At 50.9% G+C, this 20873-nt stretch overlaps 8 protein-coding genes and 1 pseudogene across 9 annotated transcripts, besides 1 other annotated feature; 3 read left to right on the top strand and 6 right to left on the bottom strand.

Annotated features, from left to right (window-relative positions):
• Positions 1-1779: 1779 nt before the first annotated feature.
• Positions 1780-4252, top strand: NCS57_00816500 (PNPLA domain-containing protein; the record flags this gene model as incomplete). Its single annotated transcript, XM_053057991.1, has 7 exons — positions 1780-2033; positions 2089-2364; positions 2411-2521; positions 2585-3066; positions 3120-3395; positions 3465-3682; positions 3740-4252. The coding sequence occupies 7 exons, from the start codon at positions 1780-1782 to the stop codon at positions 4250-4252; spliced, it is 2130 nt and encodes a 709-aa protein (XP_052911822.1).
• A 473-nt stretch (positions 4253-4725) lies between these two features.
• NCS57_00816400 (uncharacterized protein) lies at positions 4726-5709 on the bottom strand (the record flags this gene model as incomplete). Its single annotated transcript, XM_053057990.1, has 1 exon — positions 4726-5709. The coding sequence occupies one exon, from the start codon at positions 5707-5709 to the stop codon at positions 4726-4728; it is 984 nt and encodes a 327-aa protein (XP_052911821.1).
• A 470-nt stretch (positions 5710-6179) lies between these two features.
• On the bottom strand, positions 6180-7078 carry NCS57_00816300 (uncharacterized protein; the record flags this gene model as incomplete). The annotated part of the gene is made up of 2 exons (XM_053057989.1): positions 6180-6850; positions 6898-7078. The coding sequence occupies 2 exons, from the start codon at positions 7076-7078 to the stop codon at positions 6180-6182; spliced, it is 852 nt and encodes a 283-aa protein (XP_052911820.1).
• A 921-nt stretch (positions 7079-7999) lies between these two features.
• On the bottom strand, positions 8000-8839 carry NCS57_00816200 (uncharacterized protein; the record flags this gene model as incomplete). Its single annotated transcript, XM_053057988.1, has 1 exon — positions 8000-8839. One exon carries the CDS (start codon positions 8837-8839, stop codon positions 8000-8002), a length of 840 nt encoding a protein of 279 aa, XP_052911819.1.
• Positions 8840-10101: 1262 nt separating this feature from the next.
• On the top strand, positions 10102-10659 carry NCS57_00816100 (ADP-ribose 1''-phosphate phosphatase; the record flags this gene model as incomplete). The annotated part of the gene is made up of 1 exon (XM_053057987.1): positions 10102-10659. One exon carries the CDS (start codon positions 10102-10104, stop codon positions 10657-10659), a length of 558 nt encoding a protein of 185 aa, XP_052911818.1.
• Positions 10660-11004: 345 nt separating this feature from the next.
• NCS57_00816000 (uncharacterized protein) lies at positions 11005-11542 on the top strand (the record flags this gene model as incomplete). The annotated part of the gene is made up of 2 exons (XM_053057986.1): positions 11005-11487; positions 11537-11542. The coding sequence occupies 2 exons, from the start codon at positions 11005-11007 to the stop codon at positions 11540-11542; spliced, it is 489 nt and encodes a 162-aa protein (XP_052911817.1).
• A 2087-nt stretch (positions 11543-13629) lies between these two features.
• On the bottom strand, positions 13630-14640 carry NCS57_00815900 (Abhydrolase-3 domain-containing protein; the record flags this gene model as incomplete). Its single annotated transcript, XM_053057985.1, has 1 exon — positions 13630-14640. One exon carries the CDS (start codon positions 14638-14640, stop codon positions 13630-13632), a length of 1011 nt encoding a protein of 336 aa, XP_052911816.1.
• A 722-nt stretch (positions 14641-15362) lies between these two features.
• On the bottom strand, positions 15363-16729 carry NCS57_00815800 (uncharacterized protein; the record flags this gene model as incomplete). The annotated part of the gene is made up of 5 exons (XM_053057984.1): positions 15363-15873; positions 15921-16294; positions 16344-16411; positions 16477-16513; positions 16571-16729. The coding sequence occupies 5 exons, from the start codon at positions 16727-16729 to the stop codon at positions 15363-15365; spliced, it is 1149 nt and encodes a 382-aa protein (XP_052911815.1).
• A 1470-nt stretch (positions 16730-18199) lies between these two features.
• NCS57_00815700 lies at positions 18200-19698 on the bottom strand (annotated as a pseudogene). Its single transcript has 3 exons — positions 19439-19698; positions 19126-19388; positions 18200-19065 (listed from the first exon to the last, which is right to left on the bottom strand).
• Positions 18200-19698: a sequence feature.
• Positions 19699-20873: the final 1175 nt, after the last annotated feature.

The raw sequence follows: 20873 nt of genomic DNA, 5'->3' as shown, positions 1-20873 counted from the left end.
GGAAGTCATGGGTTGTCTAGACAAAGGGGTGCTGGAGGCTTGTGCTTGAATGCGTTTTGGGGCACTTGGAGATGTTGGGAAGCGTTGCCCTGACCCAATTCCCATGCCCAGCCCAAGCCCATCTCCCATCTTGGTAGTTTGCTAATCGTTCGGAAAGAGCGGGCCAAAGGGTGCAGACGACCGCTTCGGTAAAAAACCAAGGTTATTTGCAGTTCACGCCTTGGTTGCCACGTCGGATGAGATCTCGTTGGGCTTAGCCGTCCTGGGGCTGTTGTGTCGCATAACGGGAGGCTGCATGAAGGTGGCTTTAGCCACAGAACTCAAAAGGTACTGCGAGGCGGAGAAGCTGTGCATCCGTTTGGCTATCTACGGAGCAGTTCCTGACCTCAGACGTGGCCTTCCTTGCTTGCTTGCAAGACATGCGGTAGCGGGACAATGAGTAGATTTTGCCTAATGCGCGGACGGCGAATGGATTTCAAAAGATTCGAAGAACGTCGCACCTAACTTGGACATTTGTAATTCTCTAGCAGGTAGCAAGGGTCAAGAAATGCTTGTTGACAAGGTGATATAGCTCTAAAGGAGTTTGATTTGGTTGCAACTCCTTGGCCAACTATTCCAAGAACCCGATCATAGATGGGCATCCAAAGCTGTAGTGAGGAGAAAGGCCGGAGTCAGTGTTGGAAAACCTCACAAAAAGCAACATGCGTGTCGGCTGAAATGCAAGAGACAGGCAGGCATCCGCTGAATAAACATGACACGCTGCTTGGTGGGGAGGCTGCTGCGGGAGTGCAGCTCCGCGCTTGGTTGGGAATTTGGACGCATGGTGAAAGTTGCTGGCATTCATTGCAGCATGCTCAACGGGAGGCCTTGCCGGACCCAGAACTCCCCAAGCAGGACTTGTCACTGCTCAGGTCACCTATCATACAACCGTCTCACACGCACTTTCCGCAGCTTCCTCAAACAAACCCCTGTTGTGCAAAACAACCAAGATGTAAGTTCTTGGACGGATTGCTCCGGTTTGATCCTTCTTCTCTATATCTATTGACGTCTCCTCCACAGAAGAAAGCGCGCAGGTTGGATCGCAATGCCACTCCCGAAGTGGTGACGGCCTTCACGGAGAGGACGAGTGTCAACATGGCTCACCAGAGAGTTGCGGTGACCAAGACAACAAAGAGAATTCGGTTGTCTATGGCGCCCCCCTCCAGCCCACCACCAAGGTCGTGGTGCCAGAATTGCCGGGACATGGCGGCTCGCCGAGACAAAGAACACCACGAAAGCGTGTGCTCTACGTCCATGCGTGTTGGTATGCTTGCACATATTCTGAAGCCGTGTCTTGGACTGATTCCCATCTCAAGGGCTTATCCCTCTCTCCTTGCCAAGTAACGGTCCGGGACTGGAAAGCCGAACGGTGGAGGTGACCAAGTTGGTACCAACCTGTAGCCTATGTCCTTGTTAGATGGGCTTTGTTCTTTGAACTGGGGTGGCAACTCAGCCATCATGGGGCTGCCACGTCGCACAAAGGAGGCTGCACAAGGCGTTTGCGATGCAATCCAAACTGCATTACCGATTACAATGGGATGTGCATACTCAGGAAACAAAGAAAGCTAAGATGCCTACGTCTAGGGGCCGGCCAAAAGTGATGATCTAAGAACGGATTCCATCAACTTCCTCAGAGCCTGATCATCGTTGCGGGTGGAAAATTGCAACTACAAAGACCCGCCACAGATCTCTCTTTTCTGTTCACCATCAGAATATTTCGTACTCTACTACACAATCGCAATGAGTCGTTCGGTCTCACCAGTTGAGGGGGCCTCATCAGTTGATGAGGGCTCGCCAGCTCATGAAGCCACGCCTCACCCATCGACTCCACAGAACGACATTGTCCGGCCCATTCTTCTGTCTCTGGATGGGGGCGGTGTGAAGGGCTTGTCAACTCTCCTCATACTGCAGGAGCTGATGGAAAGGATCAGCCGTGAAAATCCACCCAAACCCTGCGATGTCTTTGACATGATTGGCGGCACGAACACTGGAGGGTAAGCATACTGAGCCTGGACTAAATAGAATGACTAACTGGGGTGTTATGAATAGGCTTATTGCCATCATGTTGGGCCGTCTTGAAATGTCTGTGGCCGACTGCATTGAGGCATACCGACATATCTCCAGGCAAGTCTTTCGACCAACCTTCTGCAGCAAGTACATGCCGCGAGTGATACGCACTATCACCGGTCGGTCAATGTATGATAGCCAGCACCTTGAAGATGCAATCAAAGACATCATCCAACTCTGTGGAGAAGCACCCAACGCGCCATTGGAGACCACGGATGATGGCCAGTGTAAAGTGTGGGGCACTCCTTGGGAGAGAGTGTTTGGAAATCTGTTTGGATGCTGACAACTTTTGCCCGGTCATTAGGTTTGTCTGCGCGACGCAGTGTTTGGACAGAAGCCAAGTTCAATTCCGCAACTACCACGATCCGGTACACCACAACCGTGTTAAGGGCATCAAGATTTGGGAAGCGGCTAGGTGAGACTCCCCTTACTTGGATCCTCTTATATTCCGCAACGCCATGTACTTACTCTCTTCCAGGGCAACGTCGGCCGCCCCGATCTATTTCGAGCCCATCAAAGTCGGCTCCCATTCCCTCGAGTTTGTTGATGGGGGCATCGGCGCCAACAGCCCCGTGTTTCGGACTCGAAGCTGTGCTCGAGATCTGTGGCAAGTACCGAACAACACGAGTTTCGATGAGCAGATTCACTGTCTGGTGTCCATTGGAACTGGGGCCGGACAAGGCTACAGTGCAAAAGTTCTGGATATGCTCAAAAACTTCTCATCTGTGTTGACGGATACAGAAGCGACAGCATCCAAATTTGCTTCCTCACATGAACATCTTGTGAAGACGAACAAGTACTTCAGATTGACTGTCCCAGCTGGGATCGGTAACATCGACCTTGCAGACACCTCAAAGCTCGAAGATATTTCAGGCCGGACCTTCACATACCTGAAGGACAACTGCAGCGAGCAGTTGGACCAGTGTGCCGAAGTCCTAAAGAGGAAGTACAGACCAGAGAGTAAGAAAAAGGCCGTTTCTTCCTGATTTGTCAGTGCTGACAGTACGATATAGAGAGTTCGCACAGCAAGCAATCTCGCATTGACCTCGTTTCTTTCAAGACAGCCGGATCCGGATCTGGATGCGGACGTGGATGTCGGTGGATCTTTCTCTGTTTGACCATCGTCGCCTTGATCATCGGTATCATCGCTGCTAATGTAGGCCCACCTCCGATCGATAGATCTGCTCCCATCGTTGCAGTTATGGGGCAGACTGGGGTGGGCAAGAGTGCCCTCATCAAAGTACTTGGGGGGCGGCACGTATCGACCGGCGATGTACCAGGAGTCGGGCGTGAGTTGGAGTCTGGTTAGTTCCCTTAAAAAGCTTACCCCCTCCAAACACTAACTCAAAGTGACCAAGAAACCTCAAAAGTCTCCTGGTACCTAGCTTCTATCGATGGCAGGAATGTCTACCTCATCGACACTCCGGGTTTCGACGATGATACGCTGTCCGACCTCCAAATTCTGCAGCACATATCAAAGGAACTCCTCAAAAACTACCAGAACGGTCGACTACTCAGCGGTATCATATACCTCCATGATATCTCCCATACGCGTATTCGAGGGACCGGTATACAGGTATGATACTACTCACCCCTTCTGATGGACTGGGAAGAATGCTTATTCATTCTCCAGCAACTGGACTATTTGAAGCTGCTACTGGGAAACGAGGCCTACAGTAATTGCGTTCTTGTCACAAACAGGTGGAATCTGGACTCTCCAGCAGTCCAGGCCGAACAACAGCATCGCCACAACGCACTGGAGCAAAAGTACTGGAAAGATATGATCTCTGGTGGCTCAATCGCCATGCAACACGACGGTAGTTTTTCTTCTGCAAGGCGAATCATTTATTACCTCATCGACAAATCAAAGATCCTTCTTTATCATCAACACGAGCGCGGGAATGAGAAGAAGTCATTCTGGCAGACCAAAGCTGGAACCAAGGCCCGCAGCGACCGGGAACTCAAAGACCCAACCATGGGCGATTTTGGCAAGTCGGAGCCTGGGTCGGGCCTGTGGGACAGGGCGCATGATTGGATCTGGAGGCTACAGTTGAAATGGACACATCCTGTAGAGTGGTGCTCTTTGGCGGAGATGGCCAGCCCTTTGGAAGAGGCTGCCAGAAGTCCGAGCCTGCGGCGAGAATGATGGCACCTGTCAGTTTGTCCTAGGTCAACGAGCGAAACTCAAAGTCTCCCCGGAGCTTTGATTCAGCTGGTGAATGAGATTCAGGGTGCAGATACTTCCTTTGTGTGCGAGCCTCGTCCCGTGAACATGAGCATCTCCTTGGTGATGTCTTGGGACCTCCCAACTGTAGACATGCGACACGAGAGCGGGCTTGTCTTTTCAGTTCCAATCGTCGTCTTGTTCGATTCTTCTCTTCTAGGTGACTTTGGCTTGGCTATTGGTCCTTGTTATACGGGCGCTGAGCCTGGCCAATGTGAGGCTGCCTTCTCATGTCAGATCTCTGTTGAATCTCGTGATCTCTGCTGCATCGAAGCAGAGCCGCGTACAGCTGTAGAGTGCGTAGTTGACAACGCAAAGTTAATAGCACGAGAAATAATATGGCGCCCTCTGTGAATTTTTATTTGTTTGACTCATCTCCATTGACTCTGCTACCCTCACAGCTCATCCTTGGAGGCGCCGGTGCGAGCGGCAAAGATCTTGTTCGTGAAGCTCCAAACTGCCTTGTCCACACCCCGTTCTCTCATCCCTCGCAATACCTTTTCGTTATCGATGGACTCGCCTTCTGGATCAACAATAAAGATTCCCCCACCCGTCTTCTTTGCTGCTTCGAGCCCCTCTGGTATCGACACGAGTCCTCCTTGGACGGAATACCGATCATTGGTGGCAACGAAGAGTGCACGAGCGCCGCTTTCGTCCTGGCTCATTTGGTTCGGCGGTGACATGCCAAACTTCTTGGCTCTGGCCAAACCCGGTGTAGCTACTGGTCCGGGGCACCAATGCACGAAGCTGATGTTGGGGTTCTGCTGGGCCAGAACCTCAAAGGCCAATGTACCCATGGTTGCAGAATGAAGCGAAGAGTTCCACGTCGTCCAGTTGTTGGGGTCGCGAAGGTCGAGGTCGCTCTCGTTTAGCGGGGCCTCAAATCCTCCGGCCAGAATCGAGATGACTCTTGGGCTTGAGGTGGTGGATTTATTGAGCAGGGGAAGAAGCTGCTCGGCTGCCCGGAGTCGTGAGTAGTAGCGTGTCGTCATAGATGGATCAAGACCCTCGCTGGTGTCCTTGCGGCCTTCAAATGCCATGAAGCCGGCTGACAGGAATAGCAAGTCAAGCTTCGTCTCAGACTGTTTGATGGCACTGACTACTCTATCGACCTCTGAGATGAGAGAAACATCGGCCGTGATCAGGTTATAGGTGCCATCTGGGTTGGCCTCCCGTAAAGAGGAGAGAAGTTTCTCGTGTGAGGCAACAGTCTGTGGCCGAGCGACAGTGTAGATGCGTGGAGCAGAGGCATCCTGGGCAAAATGTTCAAGGGCGCTCTGGCCGATGCCTGAAGTTGCACCGATGAACAGAGCCACTAGACCCTTGGGAAGAGTCGCCAGTCGGGCATTGGATTGCTGTACAATTTGAAGCGACACCATCTTTTGTCGTGTTGGAGGAGTTGTGAAGTGTGGTGGGAGGTTGCCGAGTCTGACCACCCTCCATGCTTATATAGTTTGGGAACTCTCAAACTACTTAGACTTCATATCAAGCAACATTGCGCAAGTCATTTCACGGACAATTTGAAAGAGCGAGAAGTCCGTTATTCCCACCCAAGTCGTCACAGACCCATTTGTCAGCTTCAGCGTCTGACCGGAGGCTTCGTCCGAATCTCGACCGAAAGAGCTTGATAAGCGTAAGAACTAGAAACTTGAGAGAAGGAATGCATAAGATTGTAAAAGATATGAGATCAGGGTTTAGTAAGTACCGTTGCTTTGTTTGTTGATGTGGCTGTTCAGGTGAAACGAGGAAACTCTTCGTCCTTCTATTCTATATATGATAGGCTTGTCAGTGGGAGGCTATGTACAAAGGAAAACATGAAGATATGTCTGAAAAGAAAAAGTCTGGAAATCTATCGGGATTCTAGCAAAACTTCATCCTTCATAAAGTCTGCCCGCTTGGCCTGCTTCACAAGCCTACCAGGATGCAAGACGATAATAATCACGGTAATACCCAGCATGAAGCATCCATCAAATATGTAGAGGAAAGCTTCGTTGGACAACAAGGGGCCATCGCCACCCTGATTGTACTCGACGATGCGGACAATGTTTCGGATCAGGAACAGCCCGCTCGTACAGTACAAGCCAACGAGATATCGGCGGTAGGACAAGACTCCTGCGAGGCAGTGGCTCGTGGGGCATGACTTGACTCTGACCTGCAGAACGAGGATGCAGACAAGGAACAAGGCAAAGGCAGCGATTTGGAGAATAAGACCGCAGATGATGATGGTCTTGCCTCGCTTTGCTTCATCGGCGACTTCACTTCCGGACATGATGGCGCCAGCGGTCTGGGTTACGAAGCAGGCGAGATCGACCAACACGAAGAGTTTTGTTATCCATCGGAGGCTGATGAGAGATAGTTCCTCTGCTCGGAGTGCTCGTGTAATTCGGCTGAGGGACATGTACAGCGTTGCGGCGAGGAATGGCGGGGCGACGAGCATGAGTAGATTCTGCAAGAGGAAGGGAAGCGTTTGTCGAAGGTTGTCGTGAGATCGCGATCGAAACCAATAAGCGGCGCATTCCACTGAGTGGGTTAGCTGATGTAAAATGCTTCTGCTGGAGGTTGCTTACTGCCGGATCCTATGATCATAGGGATGGGGAATGCCGCTCGGTAGGGAAACATGAGAATGAAGTGAGTGACAGCTGCTATTCCGAAGAGGGCCAGGAAAGCGTAGGCTGGCGGTTGAGCGGGATTGTAGGAATATAGATCGAAAGGAGCATAGCCTTCGGGTGTGTCTGTGCTGTTGGCCATGATTGCTGCTGCTGTGATGTAATGCCGGCTGCTAATGTGAATGGTTTGACTAAAGGTGGTGATGAGAGTGGCAGAAAGACTATGGTCGGTGGAAGTGTTTGTCGAAGCTGTTCAGATTGGTATGGCTTCGAGAACGCAAACGAAGGAAATTGCTCGGGCTTTTAACTGTTCGATCCTCATCCAACTTGGCGCACCAACCAACCAACCTCTACCAGATAGCGCCGACTGCATCTTTTGACGCGTCATGAGTGGACTCGAAAGGTGGAACTAGATTCAGATTGCTTGGATGTGTGGATTTTCGCATTGGTTTTCGTACTCTTCATACGAAGAAGGGTTTTTCGCTTGGGAATACGTAAAAGGGGGGTCCTCGTCGCGACTAGCAGTTTAGACCCGCTTGTTTTATCTATTTTCGGATAGCAGATGGCGAGAATGACGGAATGGAGTCTTTCGATTTGATGGTGACGGATATGGGTGGGCCGAAGACGGGGGTGCTGAGGCTGCTTTCATATGTTTTTCGGAACTCGGATTTCAAGTCAAGGTGTTTCTGGAAATGACGGAAGAACTTGAAGGCGGAGATGAGGCTTGATCTGACATGGAGCTAATGGGTAGATCTAAACATGCTGGTTCTGGTTGGTGTCATCATTCCAAGAATAGATGAAACGTTGGGTGTTGTCCACCATGACTCGATGCGACGTCTCACACTAGTAATGAAATCTTAACCGTCACTTGCAAGAAAACTTCGAGCTTATTGTTAGAAGTCGATTTCCTCGAGGTCCCTAGCATTTTCTTCTGACAAAGAGTGACTACCTATCGTAACCTTCAAGAACAAGCTACCATAGGTCAATGAAGCATTGCTAGTGAATGTCGTGTTATTGAGTAGAGATTGGTCTCGTCAAACACCCTGAAATAGAAGCACTCCCGTCAAATCTTTGATTCTTCAAACGCACCGTGCCGTCCAGCTCCTCCGCTGAACCTGGCAGCACCCCTTATACTCTCCGTCGTAATCACCTTGACACCATTCCGGAACTCATTACCCAACGCATCCTCGAAAGAAGAAGCATTGTAGGCAGAGTAGTAGCAATTGGCACGGTCGACATTCATGCACTCTTGTGGAAACGCTAGCAGCTGCTGCGCAATCTTTGTCGCCTCGACGAGAGCCTGGCCCTTGGGCACCACGCGGTTGGCGAGGCCCATCTGCAGAGCCTCTTGGGCGCCGACTCCCCGGCCGGTGAGGATCATGTCGAGAGCGCGACCGAGACCGACAATAGCCTGAAGACGGACTGTGCCACCGTCGATGAGAGGGACGCCGAATCGTCTGCAAAAGACGCCAAAGACTGCGTCTTCTTCTGCGACGCGCATGTCACCGATTAGGGATAGCTCTAGACCTCCTGCGACGGCGTAGCCTGAAACAGCACTGATGACGGGCTTCTTGACTTGCATCCTCGAGGGACCGATGGGACCTATGTTGCGACCATGAACTTCATGCTTGACATCGATGATGGGACCCTTGTACTCGTGGTCGCCGGGGTTGAACTTGGCTACCTCATGGAGGTCAAAGCCAGCGCAAAAGTTGCCGTTTGCACCGTAGAAAACGCAGACTTTTTGGGACGGGTCGTCTTCAAAGGCGAGGAATGCTTCTGTGAGCTTTCTGCCTGTTGGTCCGTCGATGGCATTTCTCTTGTGGTGGCGGTTGATTGTTATGGTTGTGATGCCTTCTGGGGTCTTGGTCACTTGAACGGCTTGGGGTTCGGAGTCTGTCATCTTGTTTGTGGATATGGGGTTTGGAGTGGAGGGTGGTTGATGGGATGTGTGAAGGATTGAGTTATGTTCACCAAGGGGATCGCATTTATATAGGCAACTCCCTGTAATAGGATGTGAGCTATCACTAATGTGGTATGTAGCCGAGGTCGGATATGGTTGGTGTTAGTCTTCAAGTTGGTGTAGTCATGTGGCATGTGTTGACAACACAAAATGTCTTGGTACAGCAGGCTAAGCATCACGTCAGGCATTGTTTGGTTACTTCTTCCTCGGCATATTCAATATTGAGCGGTATCGGGTTGGAGTCACAGCTTGGAGAGGATGGATTAATAATACGCAAATGAAGCATTGGACGTGATGTTAGTGATAGACGTCTGTTTTGATGCCAGATATTGGTGTCTTTCAACTGCTATATTTCAACTTAAACACTTGGCAGAAAGCACATCTAGTAGCATCAATCATCAAACTCTTGATAGCTTCTCCTTGATAATAACCACATGCCTTCATGGTGAGGCACTTATACCCCGCGCCGGGAGGTTCGGCCGGTTATGCTCGGATACGACGGGTAGAACGGACCTGGCTCACCATGTCCCAAAGCGGAAGATGCATGATTGCTTGGCGGTCCTTATTTCTACGACATCGAACACACGAGGCAAGCTTGTGTGGATGAAAGTGTGGGGAATAAGTGCCGAGCTTCAAGGATTGGCCTGGGGAAGCGACGTGTGATGTGTTGAGGCTTTTACTGTAAGCTGTGGGTAAACATTGCCCACTGCTAACTGCCCACTTACTCCGTACACCAACGGTTTTTTTCCCCCATCTTTCATACAACATTAAGCTCTCTGTTGGCAGGAGTTATTCCAATGTGAATTACCGGGCTTGTTGCAATTCATTGGCTTGGCTTTTGATGTTTGGCCAACCTTCCAGGTGCTTGTCCAACTTGGCAGCAAGCACGCAATCCTTCCTCTCGACTCTCACATCTTCTTCCATCTGCCTCCCCAATCGCACTCACTTCCGTATTTCAAGAGCAAACACTCAATTCTGCCTTGTACCCGTAGGGCTGACTTCAGCTGAGGTTGGGTGCAATCAGCTCCGCGCCACTGTTTGATCTCGCCGGTGACTCACTGTCAAACGAAGCCATCGTGATGGATAAAAAGTCTTGGCTTACCACTTCTTTTCCTCTTCTGCATCATAGTGCATCGGATTCAACCGCAATTTTCTGTATATGAGAAGCGTTCAAGTCAAATCCAGTAAATGCTCAACTCAAGATGGCAACTCCCGCCTTTGCCCTTGAGCACACACCGCTCAATTCGATCCGCTCTATCCCCTCTGATACCTACATCCTCCACGCCACCAACTGCCTCGCTCAATGGGGAGCCGGAATCGCGGCTGAGCTCGCCTCCGTATTCCCCGCCGCGTGCAGGGTGTACAAGAGATTCTGCAACAGCGCCAAAACCAACCCGTCGGAGCGATGGCCGCCAAGAAGCCTCGCCGGGCGCTGCCTCATCATCCCTCCTCAGCCGTCGGACGTGGCCGCAGGCGCACCGAGCGTCCATATAATCTGTCTCTTCACAAGCTACGGCTATGGAAGACCGAGTGCGGCGACTGGAAAGCCAGGGAGGGACAACGTGGGGAGAATCCTGGCGCAGACTGAGAGCGCTCTCAAGGACCTGCGAGCGCAACTTCCCGCCGAGGCTAGAACAATCATTTACTCGCCAAAATTCAACTCTGGCGCTTTCTGTGTCCCGTGGGAGAGCACAGCCGAGGTGATTGAGAAGGAGTTTGTGGACTGGGATGGAAGCTGGCTTATTATGGCGCCGTCATGAATTCGGGATATTTCAGTATTGGATGGTCTTATCATGGCCAAAAGAACAATTTCACAGCCTGTAGATATGAGAATATGAAACGTCATGATATTACGAGGTTGCCCTGGCATGTTTCAGATCGGTGACAAGGATAATTGACCCAACCTCTTGCATTCACCGCTCAAGCCACCTCTCATGATTCTTCATTTTGACGTCTGCATCATTCCTTTGTCTCAGCTCCATTCCTGGCCTAGCCACCAAAGCCACTTAGTTGACATCGTCTGCATCCTCTAAATTCAAGCCTGTTACATTGACGCGACATTTGCTCCCACTTCGGCTACTGTGATTGATGGCCAACCTCCGAGCATGTCATTCGACCCTCAGCAGCAATGCCTCTTGATCACGCGTCTTCCACGTGAACTCCGAGATGCCATTTACCTTGAAATTTGGCGCCCATATGGCCTTCGGCAGCACATCTTCTGGCATGGTCACCCTGCTGATCCAGCCAACTGGCATTACTGTCGGTGGCAATGCACTACAGACTTCGATGTCATAGATAAGCTGCAAGAGGATCTCGAGCTCCTGCGAATACAGCAGAACATGCCGTTTGGAGAACCCATACGCAGTACGAACTACGAGATGCGGCTCGTTTCACCGTGGCTTAATCACTGGGCATGTGGTGAGCTCTGTGAAAGGGTTTACGGGCAGACTGTCATACAAGGCACTTCAACTGGGCGATACCATTGTTGGAAAGACCCTCAGCGCCCTTTTACCAACAAGATGGCCAGAAGCCCGTATATGCCCAAAAGCCCATATATGTCCATGCTCCTTGCCTGTAAACTCATGTGTGTATGGACGTATTGAGTCGGAAAAGGCTGGTCACTGACTTTCAATCCAGATCTGAAGAGTGTCTCAAGTCCATATACGAGTCAATAACTTTCATATTCACCGACTTGCACAGCTGGCAATCCTTCATCGGCTTCTGCGATCAAGATGCTCGGATGAGGAACTGGCCTAAAGTCGACCTCCAACCACAGGCGTTCCCAAAGTATTGCAAACACTTGGAATTGTCAATGACTCCATTCTTCCCCTGCTTGATCACTTGTTCATCACCAATGCGAGCCCCCCAGACAGACCGCCCACATGATCCATACAATTTTCACTGGTTACGTCTCGGCAATTTTCAGAATCTTCAGAGCATCAAGATTTGGGTGACAGCTCGCTCAACAAAGGTTTTTAGGGGACCTGATGGAAGGGTTACTTACCCAAGCTTTACAAAGATTACCGATCTTGACATTGGTGAGCTGAGACAAGTCTTGTCTTGCTTTGCTGGCGTCAATGAGTTGGTTATCAGCACTCCCCTGAGCAACGACATTGGACCAGAGGACGGAATAGTCGAAGGCGTCACGACGCGGCCACACCACAGGGTTTGGAAAAGAGGGACCGGAGATTTCTTCCATCCTCGCCTTTCTCCCAACTTTGGGAGAGGAGGCCTCAGTGGTCTTATTTATACGAGTATAGTCAGGTATGAAATCACGACCCTTATCTAAGATTCAGTTTCTAACACACTGCACTGTAGACAAATCTTGCTCCCTCTGAACTTTGACTACGTTGCTGTCGATACTTTTCCACCCTCCCGACCCGAGCTGCTTGATCCTATGGATGATCCAGCTCCTGGGGCAGCTTTGATCAACGGCCCTCCACCCCCTGTTATCAAACGTCGAAGAAGGTTCCTCCGGTCAATTGTCAAGATATTGCGAAAGATGAAGCCATCTCGGAAAAGACGCAACAGATGATCAGAACTGCGATGCTGAGTTAACCACCGAAGAATTCTCAGTTGAACCTCGAGGCTGCAATGAACCCCATGCTGGACCAATGGATATAGTGATACTCAGACGACCGTTCTGGAAGTGGTGGTTGTTTATTGCAGCTCACCGCTATTGAGAAAAGACTCGCATGAGTTAGTTGGACGTTCTGATTGCCCCCTGACTTGAGAGAGCGCTTCTCTCGAGGATTTGAATACCCATCCAACCGCCTCTTGTGTCTACTTTGGAAGTTCCTTCAAGCTAACTATACCCTGCGGTAAGCAACCCGCCTCTCTAAGTATCATGGATCATATACTGATTAACGTAGAGGCGGGACCTGTTATGAAGGGACGGACTAAAAGTCCGCTCCACGGTCATCTCATGGGCACGGCAAAGAGTGCAGAGTCGATCCTCATGGGGACAATGAAGCCTCTTCTAGTTGGCAAGCTTCATTGTACGAATCATCATCGAGGTCTAGATCGGGCGGTCGAACCTATCGCCGCTAGGAAAAGCAGCCACCATGACATTCGTCTTAGAATCCAGCGGTGCTTTCGATATTTTCATTCCCATCGCACTGCCCCAGATTCTCTTTATCATCGTCAGGTGGCAGGTAGCTAGGTCTCTCTCCTGGATGGATATCACGTGTTTGGTTCTCGGGCTTCTGGGACACTCGTGGCTGCACTCTTGTATGGTCTGGCTTCTCGATGAGTTGACGAGACCAATGATGTATAAAATGCGGTTGGACTCCTTCAAACCGCAGTGGCCCGAAGATGCAACCTGGAGCTTGAGGCTGTGTTTATGGATTGGAAATAAAGGGTATACGGCCTTGAAGCGTTTAAATGAGTTTGGTTACTCATACTAGTTTGAGTGATGTAGTAAACGACTTGTGCTGAGTATCACGCTCGACTTCCCTTGGGAGGAGAATGTATTTACTGCAACAGTAGTTTTTAATAGTCTGTAGCAATGTATATGCCATACAGTCCAACCTTGAAATTAGCAAATGTCTAATATAGGGCGATACGAGCGAGAATAGGAGGAAAGGAAGAAATAAAGCATCTTGTGTTGAGTATCAAGGTCATGTTTTGCGTATAACCTCTGAACGGATTATCATTATTAAAGTATATGTTCATTGCGAAATTAAAGAGGTAAGGTAAGATATTTCTCTTCCATGGAGAAATGGCGTGCTTCAAAAGGCCTTCAGCGCTCTCAGTCTCGCATCCAGAGCCTTCTTGACAATGGTTGCCTCACTTGCCACTTCATATACATGTGGCAGGCCGGGCCACAAGTGAAGCTCAACCTCGATGTCCTCGGCGGCAATGCGGCTGGCATAAGAGAGATCCTCAGCACGGAAAAGATCCAGGCCTCCTACTTCGACGTATGTGGATGGTAGATCTCGCAGATCTTTGGCGCGACCGGGCGCTTCATAGATGGAGATGTCGGCATCCTCTTTCCCAGCGTCGTCGCCCAGAATGGCATTCCATGCTTGCTTGTTGTCGCCTGTCTTCCAGATGAGGAACGGCTCGAGAGGTGATCCTTTGGGCAACTTGGTTCGATCGTCAAGCATGGGATATACAAGAATCTGCTTGGCCAGAGGCGGGCTGAGGCGTTGATCGCGTGCCATTAGCGCTGCGCCAGCTGCAAGCCCACCACCAGCCGAGTCGCCCATAATGGCAATCCGTTTGGGATCAATGTTCAATTCGGAAGCGTGGCTTGAGATATACTTCAAGCCAGCGAATACGTCGTCGACGGCAGCGGGGGCCGGATCCTCCGGGGCGAGACGGTAGTCGATTGCGAAGAAAGTGATGCCCGTACCGGCGACATAACGGGCAATTTGGGGGGCGTAGACGTCCACGCTGCAGGATATTCCACCTCCTCCGTGGGCGAAGACGACGGCAGGTCCAGGCTTGGTAGCATCTGTGATTTCCTTGCTAGTGAAGCGGTAGAGGTTGACGGTGGTGTTGTCGAGACTTTTGTACTGAAATTTGGTCTCGGTGATGCCTGCGGGAGTCGGTAGCATGTGGATGATGTTGTACAGAGCAGCCTCGGTGAAGTTGCGTAACTCAAACACGTCCGCGAACGTGTCGGGCCGTTCCGTTGGGGGAAGGACCGAGACGGCCGCGAGGTATTCGGGGTCGTAGCTCAGAGCGGCGGCTGCCATGCCGAGCACTTGAGACAAGACAAGAGGTTGGAGTCTCATGGTGAAGAATATCTGCAGTCGGTAGGTAAGGGGGAGAGAGTATGTAGGTTTGGTGTGTGTGTCCGTGCAAGAGTAACTATTCCCCCGACACGAGAAGACACCTTGGCCTTTTTGAACATGTCTCAGTTTGATTGAGGCAACGCCAAGTGAGTTCATTCATACCGATGGGATCATGAAAGTCCTGCTGTATAACTAACTGTATACGGATGCTCGGTATCCCGCTCTCCCTGCCACCCTTGCTTATAAAATGGCGTGGGCCCTTGTTTCTGGGCAAACTTTAACTTTGTCGATGTGCGAATAGGAAGGTGACTACTCAGCTATAGGTCTAGGTTTGTATGCAGGCGATCGGAAATGGTATCCGTTGAGTGATGGGTTTGTCATGCGAGTGGACTCTGATCTTAAAGCACGTGTACGAAGGGACGAAGCCGAATATCCTATCTCGTCTTGGTGTTGATGGGAATGTGAATTGCTTACTACTGCGTTCATAGTGTCGGACCGACTGCACCCAGCTCAGAGTGGAAGTACTGGCTTTCCAGACTGAGTCGAAACTGGTCGTATTCCTTGTCTACCCCGAGCCGAATGAACTCAGTCTCTTCGGAGGAACCGCTTTAGCGACTTCTGCGCCAGAACAGACGTACGATTCCGACGGGGAACCAGTGTCATTGTGTATCAAAGCCAGCTTGAACAGGAATTTTAAATTATTTTTCACGGCACTGCAACGTTTAGAGGCTCCTCTCCCGGTCTATCTTTGCAACGGTCTGAAAGGTCTCGGTCTTGACCTTGATGCCTCGAATAGGCACATTTCGGACTGAACCTGGCTCAACAGCTGCAGCGTTGATAACATCAGCCGGCCACATAGCCACCAAGTCTTCATCTGACCGGTGTCTACTATAACCAATCCCGTCGCTGCTATACTGCCGCTGCATCTCGAAAGTTGCATTGTTATCGTTAAATAGCCGGTCTGCACCACGACCTGTAGACTTGGATGACTTCCCTGGAGTAGAATGAATTCTGCTCCCATGGCCTCCCCTATAACCACCACTAGATCTTGTAAACTTGGAGGCTAGACCTGGGAAGTAACGGACGACGAAGGGCCGTAGTGTTGGGAGACAGGCACAAATTAGGGCCGATGTAAGCTCAGCCATCGACCACAAGTTCGACTCTACGTGTTTCCACGTAAAGTCCTCAAAGTCTTGGAGGTACTCTATGCGAATGGCGGAGAGAATCACTGTGCTAGTGCAATCAGCAATGGTACTCGAGATAAAGGGGGAGACACGCACAAGAAGCCTAGACTGAAGATGCCAGCGAGGATGAACTTTTGAGTCCGAGGTAGTCTCAGGCTTCTAATGGCGGGTATCGGTAACAAAAACACCATGACGTCCGTCACGATGTTTCCGGCCGCGTTGATGTACCATTGTGGCTGATTCGGGATGCATTTCGCGTCCACCGTCTTGTCCCAGAACCCGTGGATCGGACGGCATACGAATATGCCAAGAAGAACCTGGGACAGGGCCCAGCTGCCGACAATGGCGATGGCAGCCTGGTAGACCTTCTTCATTCCCTGAATAGCTAGGAGTCGGTAGTAATGGAGGAGAAAAGTCAACTTGATGAATAAGAGGGAAGCCGCGTAGAGCACCACGGCGACGTAAAAGTTCTTTATTTCGGTCAGTGTCAAGGACTGGAGGCAGAATACTCGTTCTCACCTTCAAATAGAGGGAGGCGGTCTTGAGAATGTCTGGAGAAACATGTTTTCCGAGGCCATAGCGGGTTTCTGGTTTCAACCTGATCAGCCACTTGCTACGACGCCAGGAGACAGCGATCATAGATAGAACATACCTAGAATTATGGCTATTCCGCAGCCAATAACCACCAACTGTTGGATATCCAAGTTAGCTTCTGCCTAGAATAGCTTGAGGAAAGGCTCATGCACCAGAGAAATGAGAGCGAGAAAGTCGTCTGCTCCGAGCTGATTGAGGATGACATATCGAGTCCACAAGCGGAGTACAACAACCACCGTCGTGATGACCAGCAGCATCACAACAACACCGATCAGGGTGGCTGATCTGTCTTGCACTGAACCGGATTCCATGTTTGTAGGCTTGCTAGATGGCACTCGGCCATGCCTGGGTAGAGGGTTGATTCTTAATCACTTCAGACTGCGGAGGTACTTGTAGCAGTCTCAGGTCGGCTATCGGCTTGAAGCATCGACTGACCAACCGTAAGACTACGTGATTGCTCGTGCGCATATCCACATGCCTTTCGGCGAACCTGAACCCTAAATGTGTGACCGAGGCTGGCATTCCCGCGTACCCCCGGTTGTGGCGAACCCGCCATGTATAAGATAGGCGACTATCTTGGGTGGGTACGGGGAAACCGAGTAGCAGCTTATAACTGACAGGTAAGAATGCAACGCCGACGGCTATCCGATATTATCTGACGTGTTTGCTCTTCGTGTCTTCCTTTGATCTTGCCTTGGGCTGACCGGAAGAAGAAGGTCTTGTTTATCAACGCCTTCTTGATCAGCCCATTGTTCACTGGAATTTCATGCTTCCTGTTAACTCGAGCTATCGACAGGCTGAAATTGAACCCTTGACGCCACGATGAGTCTCTCTTACATGATTGGTGCCAAAACTCTGAGTTGGCCCATACATTAGAGTTTCTCTGAAGACACTTTTGAAACCGAGCGTTGAAACCCCTGTCACCGTGCTCACCTCAGGTCACTTCTTGGCCATCCCTGCGTGCTTAAACATAGCACGTGGAGTCCGAGCCCTCAACTAGGACAATAACCCGATGGGCACACCGGTCTTCGGTTGGCAGATCTGCTTTTTATCTCCGGCATGTCCGTCTTGGCTCCCGCTTTGATCCCTCCGGCGTTCTCCCGCAAACCCCCGAGGGGTTCGTCAAGGTGCGGGAATAGGAAGGAGAGAGTTTATGCCGATTGGATGAACCTGAAACTTTGCTGTTTTGGTCAACTACCGTGACCCTTCTCCCTGCGCTGTGAACCTTGTATATCTATTGGTTTGTCAGCCTATACGGCGAACCCGAGCCCGGGTGGCAAGATTTGGTGCAGGAACACGATTCTCACTGTTTTTGGGAATAGCCAAGGACTTATGTATGTCTAAATCGAGAAGGAGGAGAGCTGCCACTTTCTGTTCCTGCATATGATAGCTGGCCGTAATGAGAAATGTCTCCGTTTAGAGTTTAGAAAGACCCTGCAGATAACTATGCCAACCCACAATTCATTGCATGCCGCAGCCGTATGTTCATCGTCCAGGCCCAAGCATTACGTACTGTCCTGCAAAGCCTCCGGTTCCACCATGAAGTCATCGAATCTCGCCTGCATGGCGATTACAAATACTCACTCCAACCGTTCTTTTGAACTTGTTTCTCTAAATACCCGCTTTTGTATAAACTTCGCGGTGCGCCTCCAATCTGGTCTATGTTTTTTGTTCACCTCAAGTTTTTCCATGGTCTCACGCAAATCTATATAACATAGTAAAATGCTCTATTAGATCCCCATCTCAACAATGCGGAAGGTTCTCGTATCCCTTACAAGTCATCATTCGTCCTGGTAGTTGTTATGCCCTGAAAATGTACCCTCACCCCCGTCAAAAAAGTTTGAAGAAATGTCCGCCAGTTCAGACCAACCTTCATCCAAAGTAATAGACCCTTCCCCAGCACCCTGGACCTGCGGACCTAAGCTGGTAACTCCGGGTTGGAAGTTTCCACACATTGCCGGTTGCCCATAGTTAATAGGTAGCTCCATGCGACGCTGTTCGCACCTCTCGACGACTAGTCCTTTCGGGACGGAGATCTCCCATTTTAGAGGGCCGATGTGATCAGAATCTGTCCGCCCTTTCAACGCGATTTCAAAGGCAGGCGGCTCGATATAAAAGTTGGCACAGATCTGGGGCACTGAGGTCGTTCTCGTTTGTAATGGATTACTTGCGGCGGCGGCGCTCATAGCAGGGCCCAGGAGGGCCATGATGGGCGTCTCTAGACGAACATTTCCCGTCATCCCGTCGAATGCCCCGAGATGCTGTTGGTCTCCATTTGGGTCTGCAATGGGGTTTTGATGAAAAGTCCCAGGGAGTGGTGGTGCCGTGGTTGTTGGAGGCGATGGGCCCTGGCTGATGACATGATCGCGGCTCGGTGTTGCCGGTGTCGTAGATCGAGTATCTTTTGTCAATGTGGGCAGGCCGTCGGAGTTAGGCTGGGCCTGGAGTAGCTGTGGCTTCGTGTTGAAGAGTGTAGCAAGAGTGACGGCCATCATGTCAATGGCCTCCTTTCGGGATGGCCGATAGTCCTCAAGAGAGGTAACTTGCCCGGCTTGAATTGCTCGATTGGCCTTTTCGTCAAAGACGGGCTCGAGCATGCGGCGCGCCACCTCGATCAGTGGGTGCCCATCAACAGAGTCCTCGTAGACTATGACCAATAGGTTAGACGCCATCTCATTGTGTTTTGTGCGATCGAAAAGGCACTCACAAGGTGATTCTGGTATAGGTTGGTTGGGAAGGATGATCTTCCAGATCTCCTGATAGCAATCTCTTTCATTGTTGAGCCAATTCTCACTCCCAGGCGTGAAACGCTTCGAGGAGGCACTCTTAAATATGCCCGCGACCTTGTTCCACGAGTCTTTGTCCATGGAGTACTCGGGGTTGATATGCCCATCTGTGCCTTGAGTCTCATCCTTAGCCTTGGAATCCTGGCTGACTTGGGCTCCGACATGCACCCCCTCCAGGTGCCTCCTAGTACAGATGTTAGTGGAATTCGTCTGACAAGGCAGCCATTCACTTACTTCAAATCGTAGCGGTCTTTCAAATGTCCCGGTGGCTGGCATGATCTGAACTTATTTTGAGGAGTCATCACGTGGTAGATTCGGCGGTAGGGACACAGGTATAAAAAGTCGCTTGTCTTCGATTTCTTGCTCTGGCGGTGAGCACTGGCGGACCCGCTTCCAGGGCCAGATCCAGGGCTGTTGTCGGGAGCCTTGCCGAGGGGCTGTTGATTCACACTCGGAGCTCGAGAGGGGCTGCCTCGAGTGCGGTCCTTGGATGACCTGTTGTGTCATTGTTGATGAGACGAGGGACAAAGAGATGAATCGGATCGAGAAGGGCAAGGTGAACCAACAAGAGCGAAGGTGAGCAAGAAGAGGGAGGGCGGGCATTTTTGTGGATGCCCTGTTGGTCCAAAGTGGCTTGCTTTCTCGACGGCCGTAGAGTTAGGTCCCCTGAGGCTGAATGGGCATACACTTTCTTGAACTTGCCTTTTTTTCTGAAATATCGGATTGGCCAATGGAACTGGAAGTTGAATCGGCGTTTGGATACTGGGGAATTGCGTGCTACGTGCTGTCGATTAGATCCCATTCACCAAGCCGCTTCTGTGCAGCGTCGGCGTCCAACTCACCAATGGTAGGGAAATGGGATACAGTGGAGATGGCACAAGGGGATTTGGGAGCCCGTGAACGATTCCACTCAACTGCTTGCTGAGACACTGCGGTAAATTGTACACATACGATGCATTGAAGTACCTATTGAACACAATTACCTGGCCGCTCGTCGTGGACTCATGGACCAGTCGTGGACTCGTGGACCAGTCGTGGACTCGTGGACCAGTCGTGGACTCGTGGACCAGTCGTGGACTCGTGGACCAGTCGTGGACTCGTGGGCTTGTGGACTGGTGCATGCAGAGTGGTACCCTTATATTCTTTGGTAGACGAGGAGCTCTGGACTCTCTAAAATCCTATCGAGATTGATTCCCCCATCTTGCTTTTTCCTTCATCAAGCTCGCACTCACGTTTAAGGTTATAATTAAGGTGCGGCAATCTATGGATTCCAACGGCCTGGTGAACGGAACGGCTACGGCCACGGGTCTCCCCACTGTGGAGGCCCCCGCCATCAACTGCGCGATGGTGCAGATAAGCGAGCCTACGATGAGTAATTCCCCCTTCAACGGCCTTCGTTGGCTATCTCACTGGGGCCATGGGTCGAATTCCACGGCGATCGAGTAGCAGGCGAACGCGAGGCTGGTTCACTTGGCACCCGCCTCACATAACTCGGCCACTCGTTGGATGTGGTCAAGTATGTAAGCTGCCTTGATGGTTCGCGGGCCACGAACCCATTATGTATTCAGCCTCGGATGGTTTACATATTGCCTTGTTCTGACGCAATGCACTTCCAAACGGCGATTCCCACGCCCTCACAAGAGCAGCGATGCTGCCTCCTCATCATGCG

This window comes from Fusarium keratoplasticum, chromosome 6 (assembly GCF_025433545.1).
Source record: "Fusarium keratoplasticum isolate Fu6.1 chromosome 6, whole genome shotgun sequence".
In the NCBI taxonomy this organism is placed as follows: Eukaryota; Fungi; Ascomycota; class Sordariomycetes; order Hypocreales; family Nectriaceae; genus Fusarium; species Fusarium keratoplasticum.
This window is presented reverse-complemented; position numbering and strand designations above follow the sequence as displayed.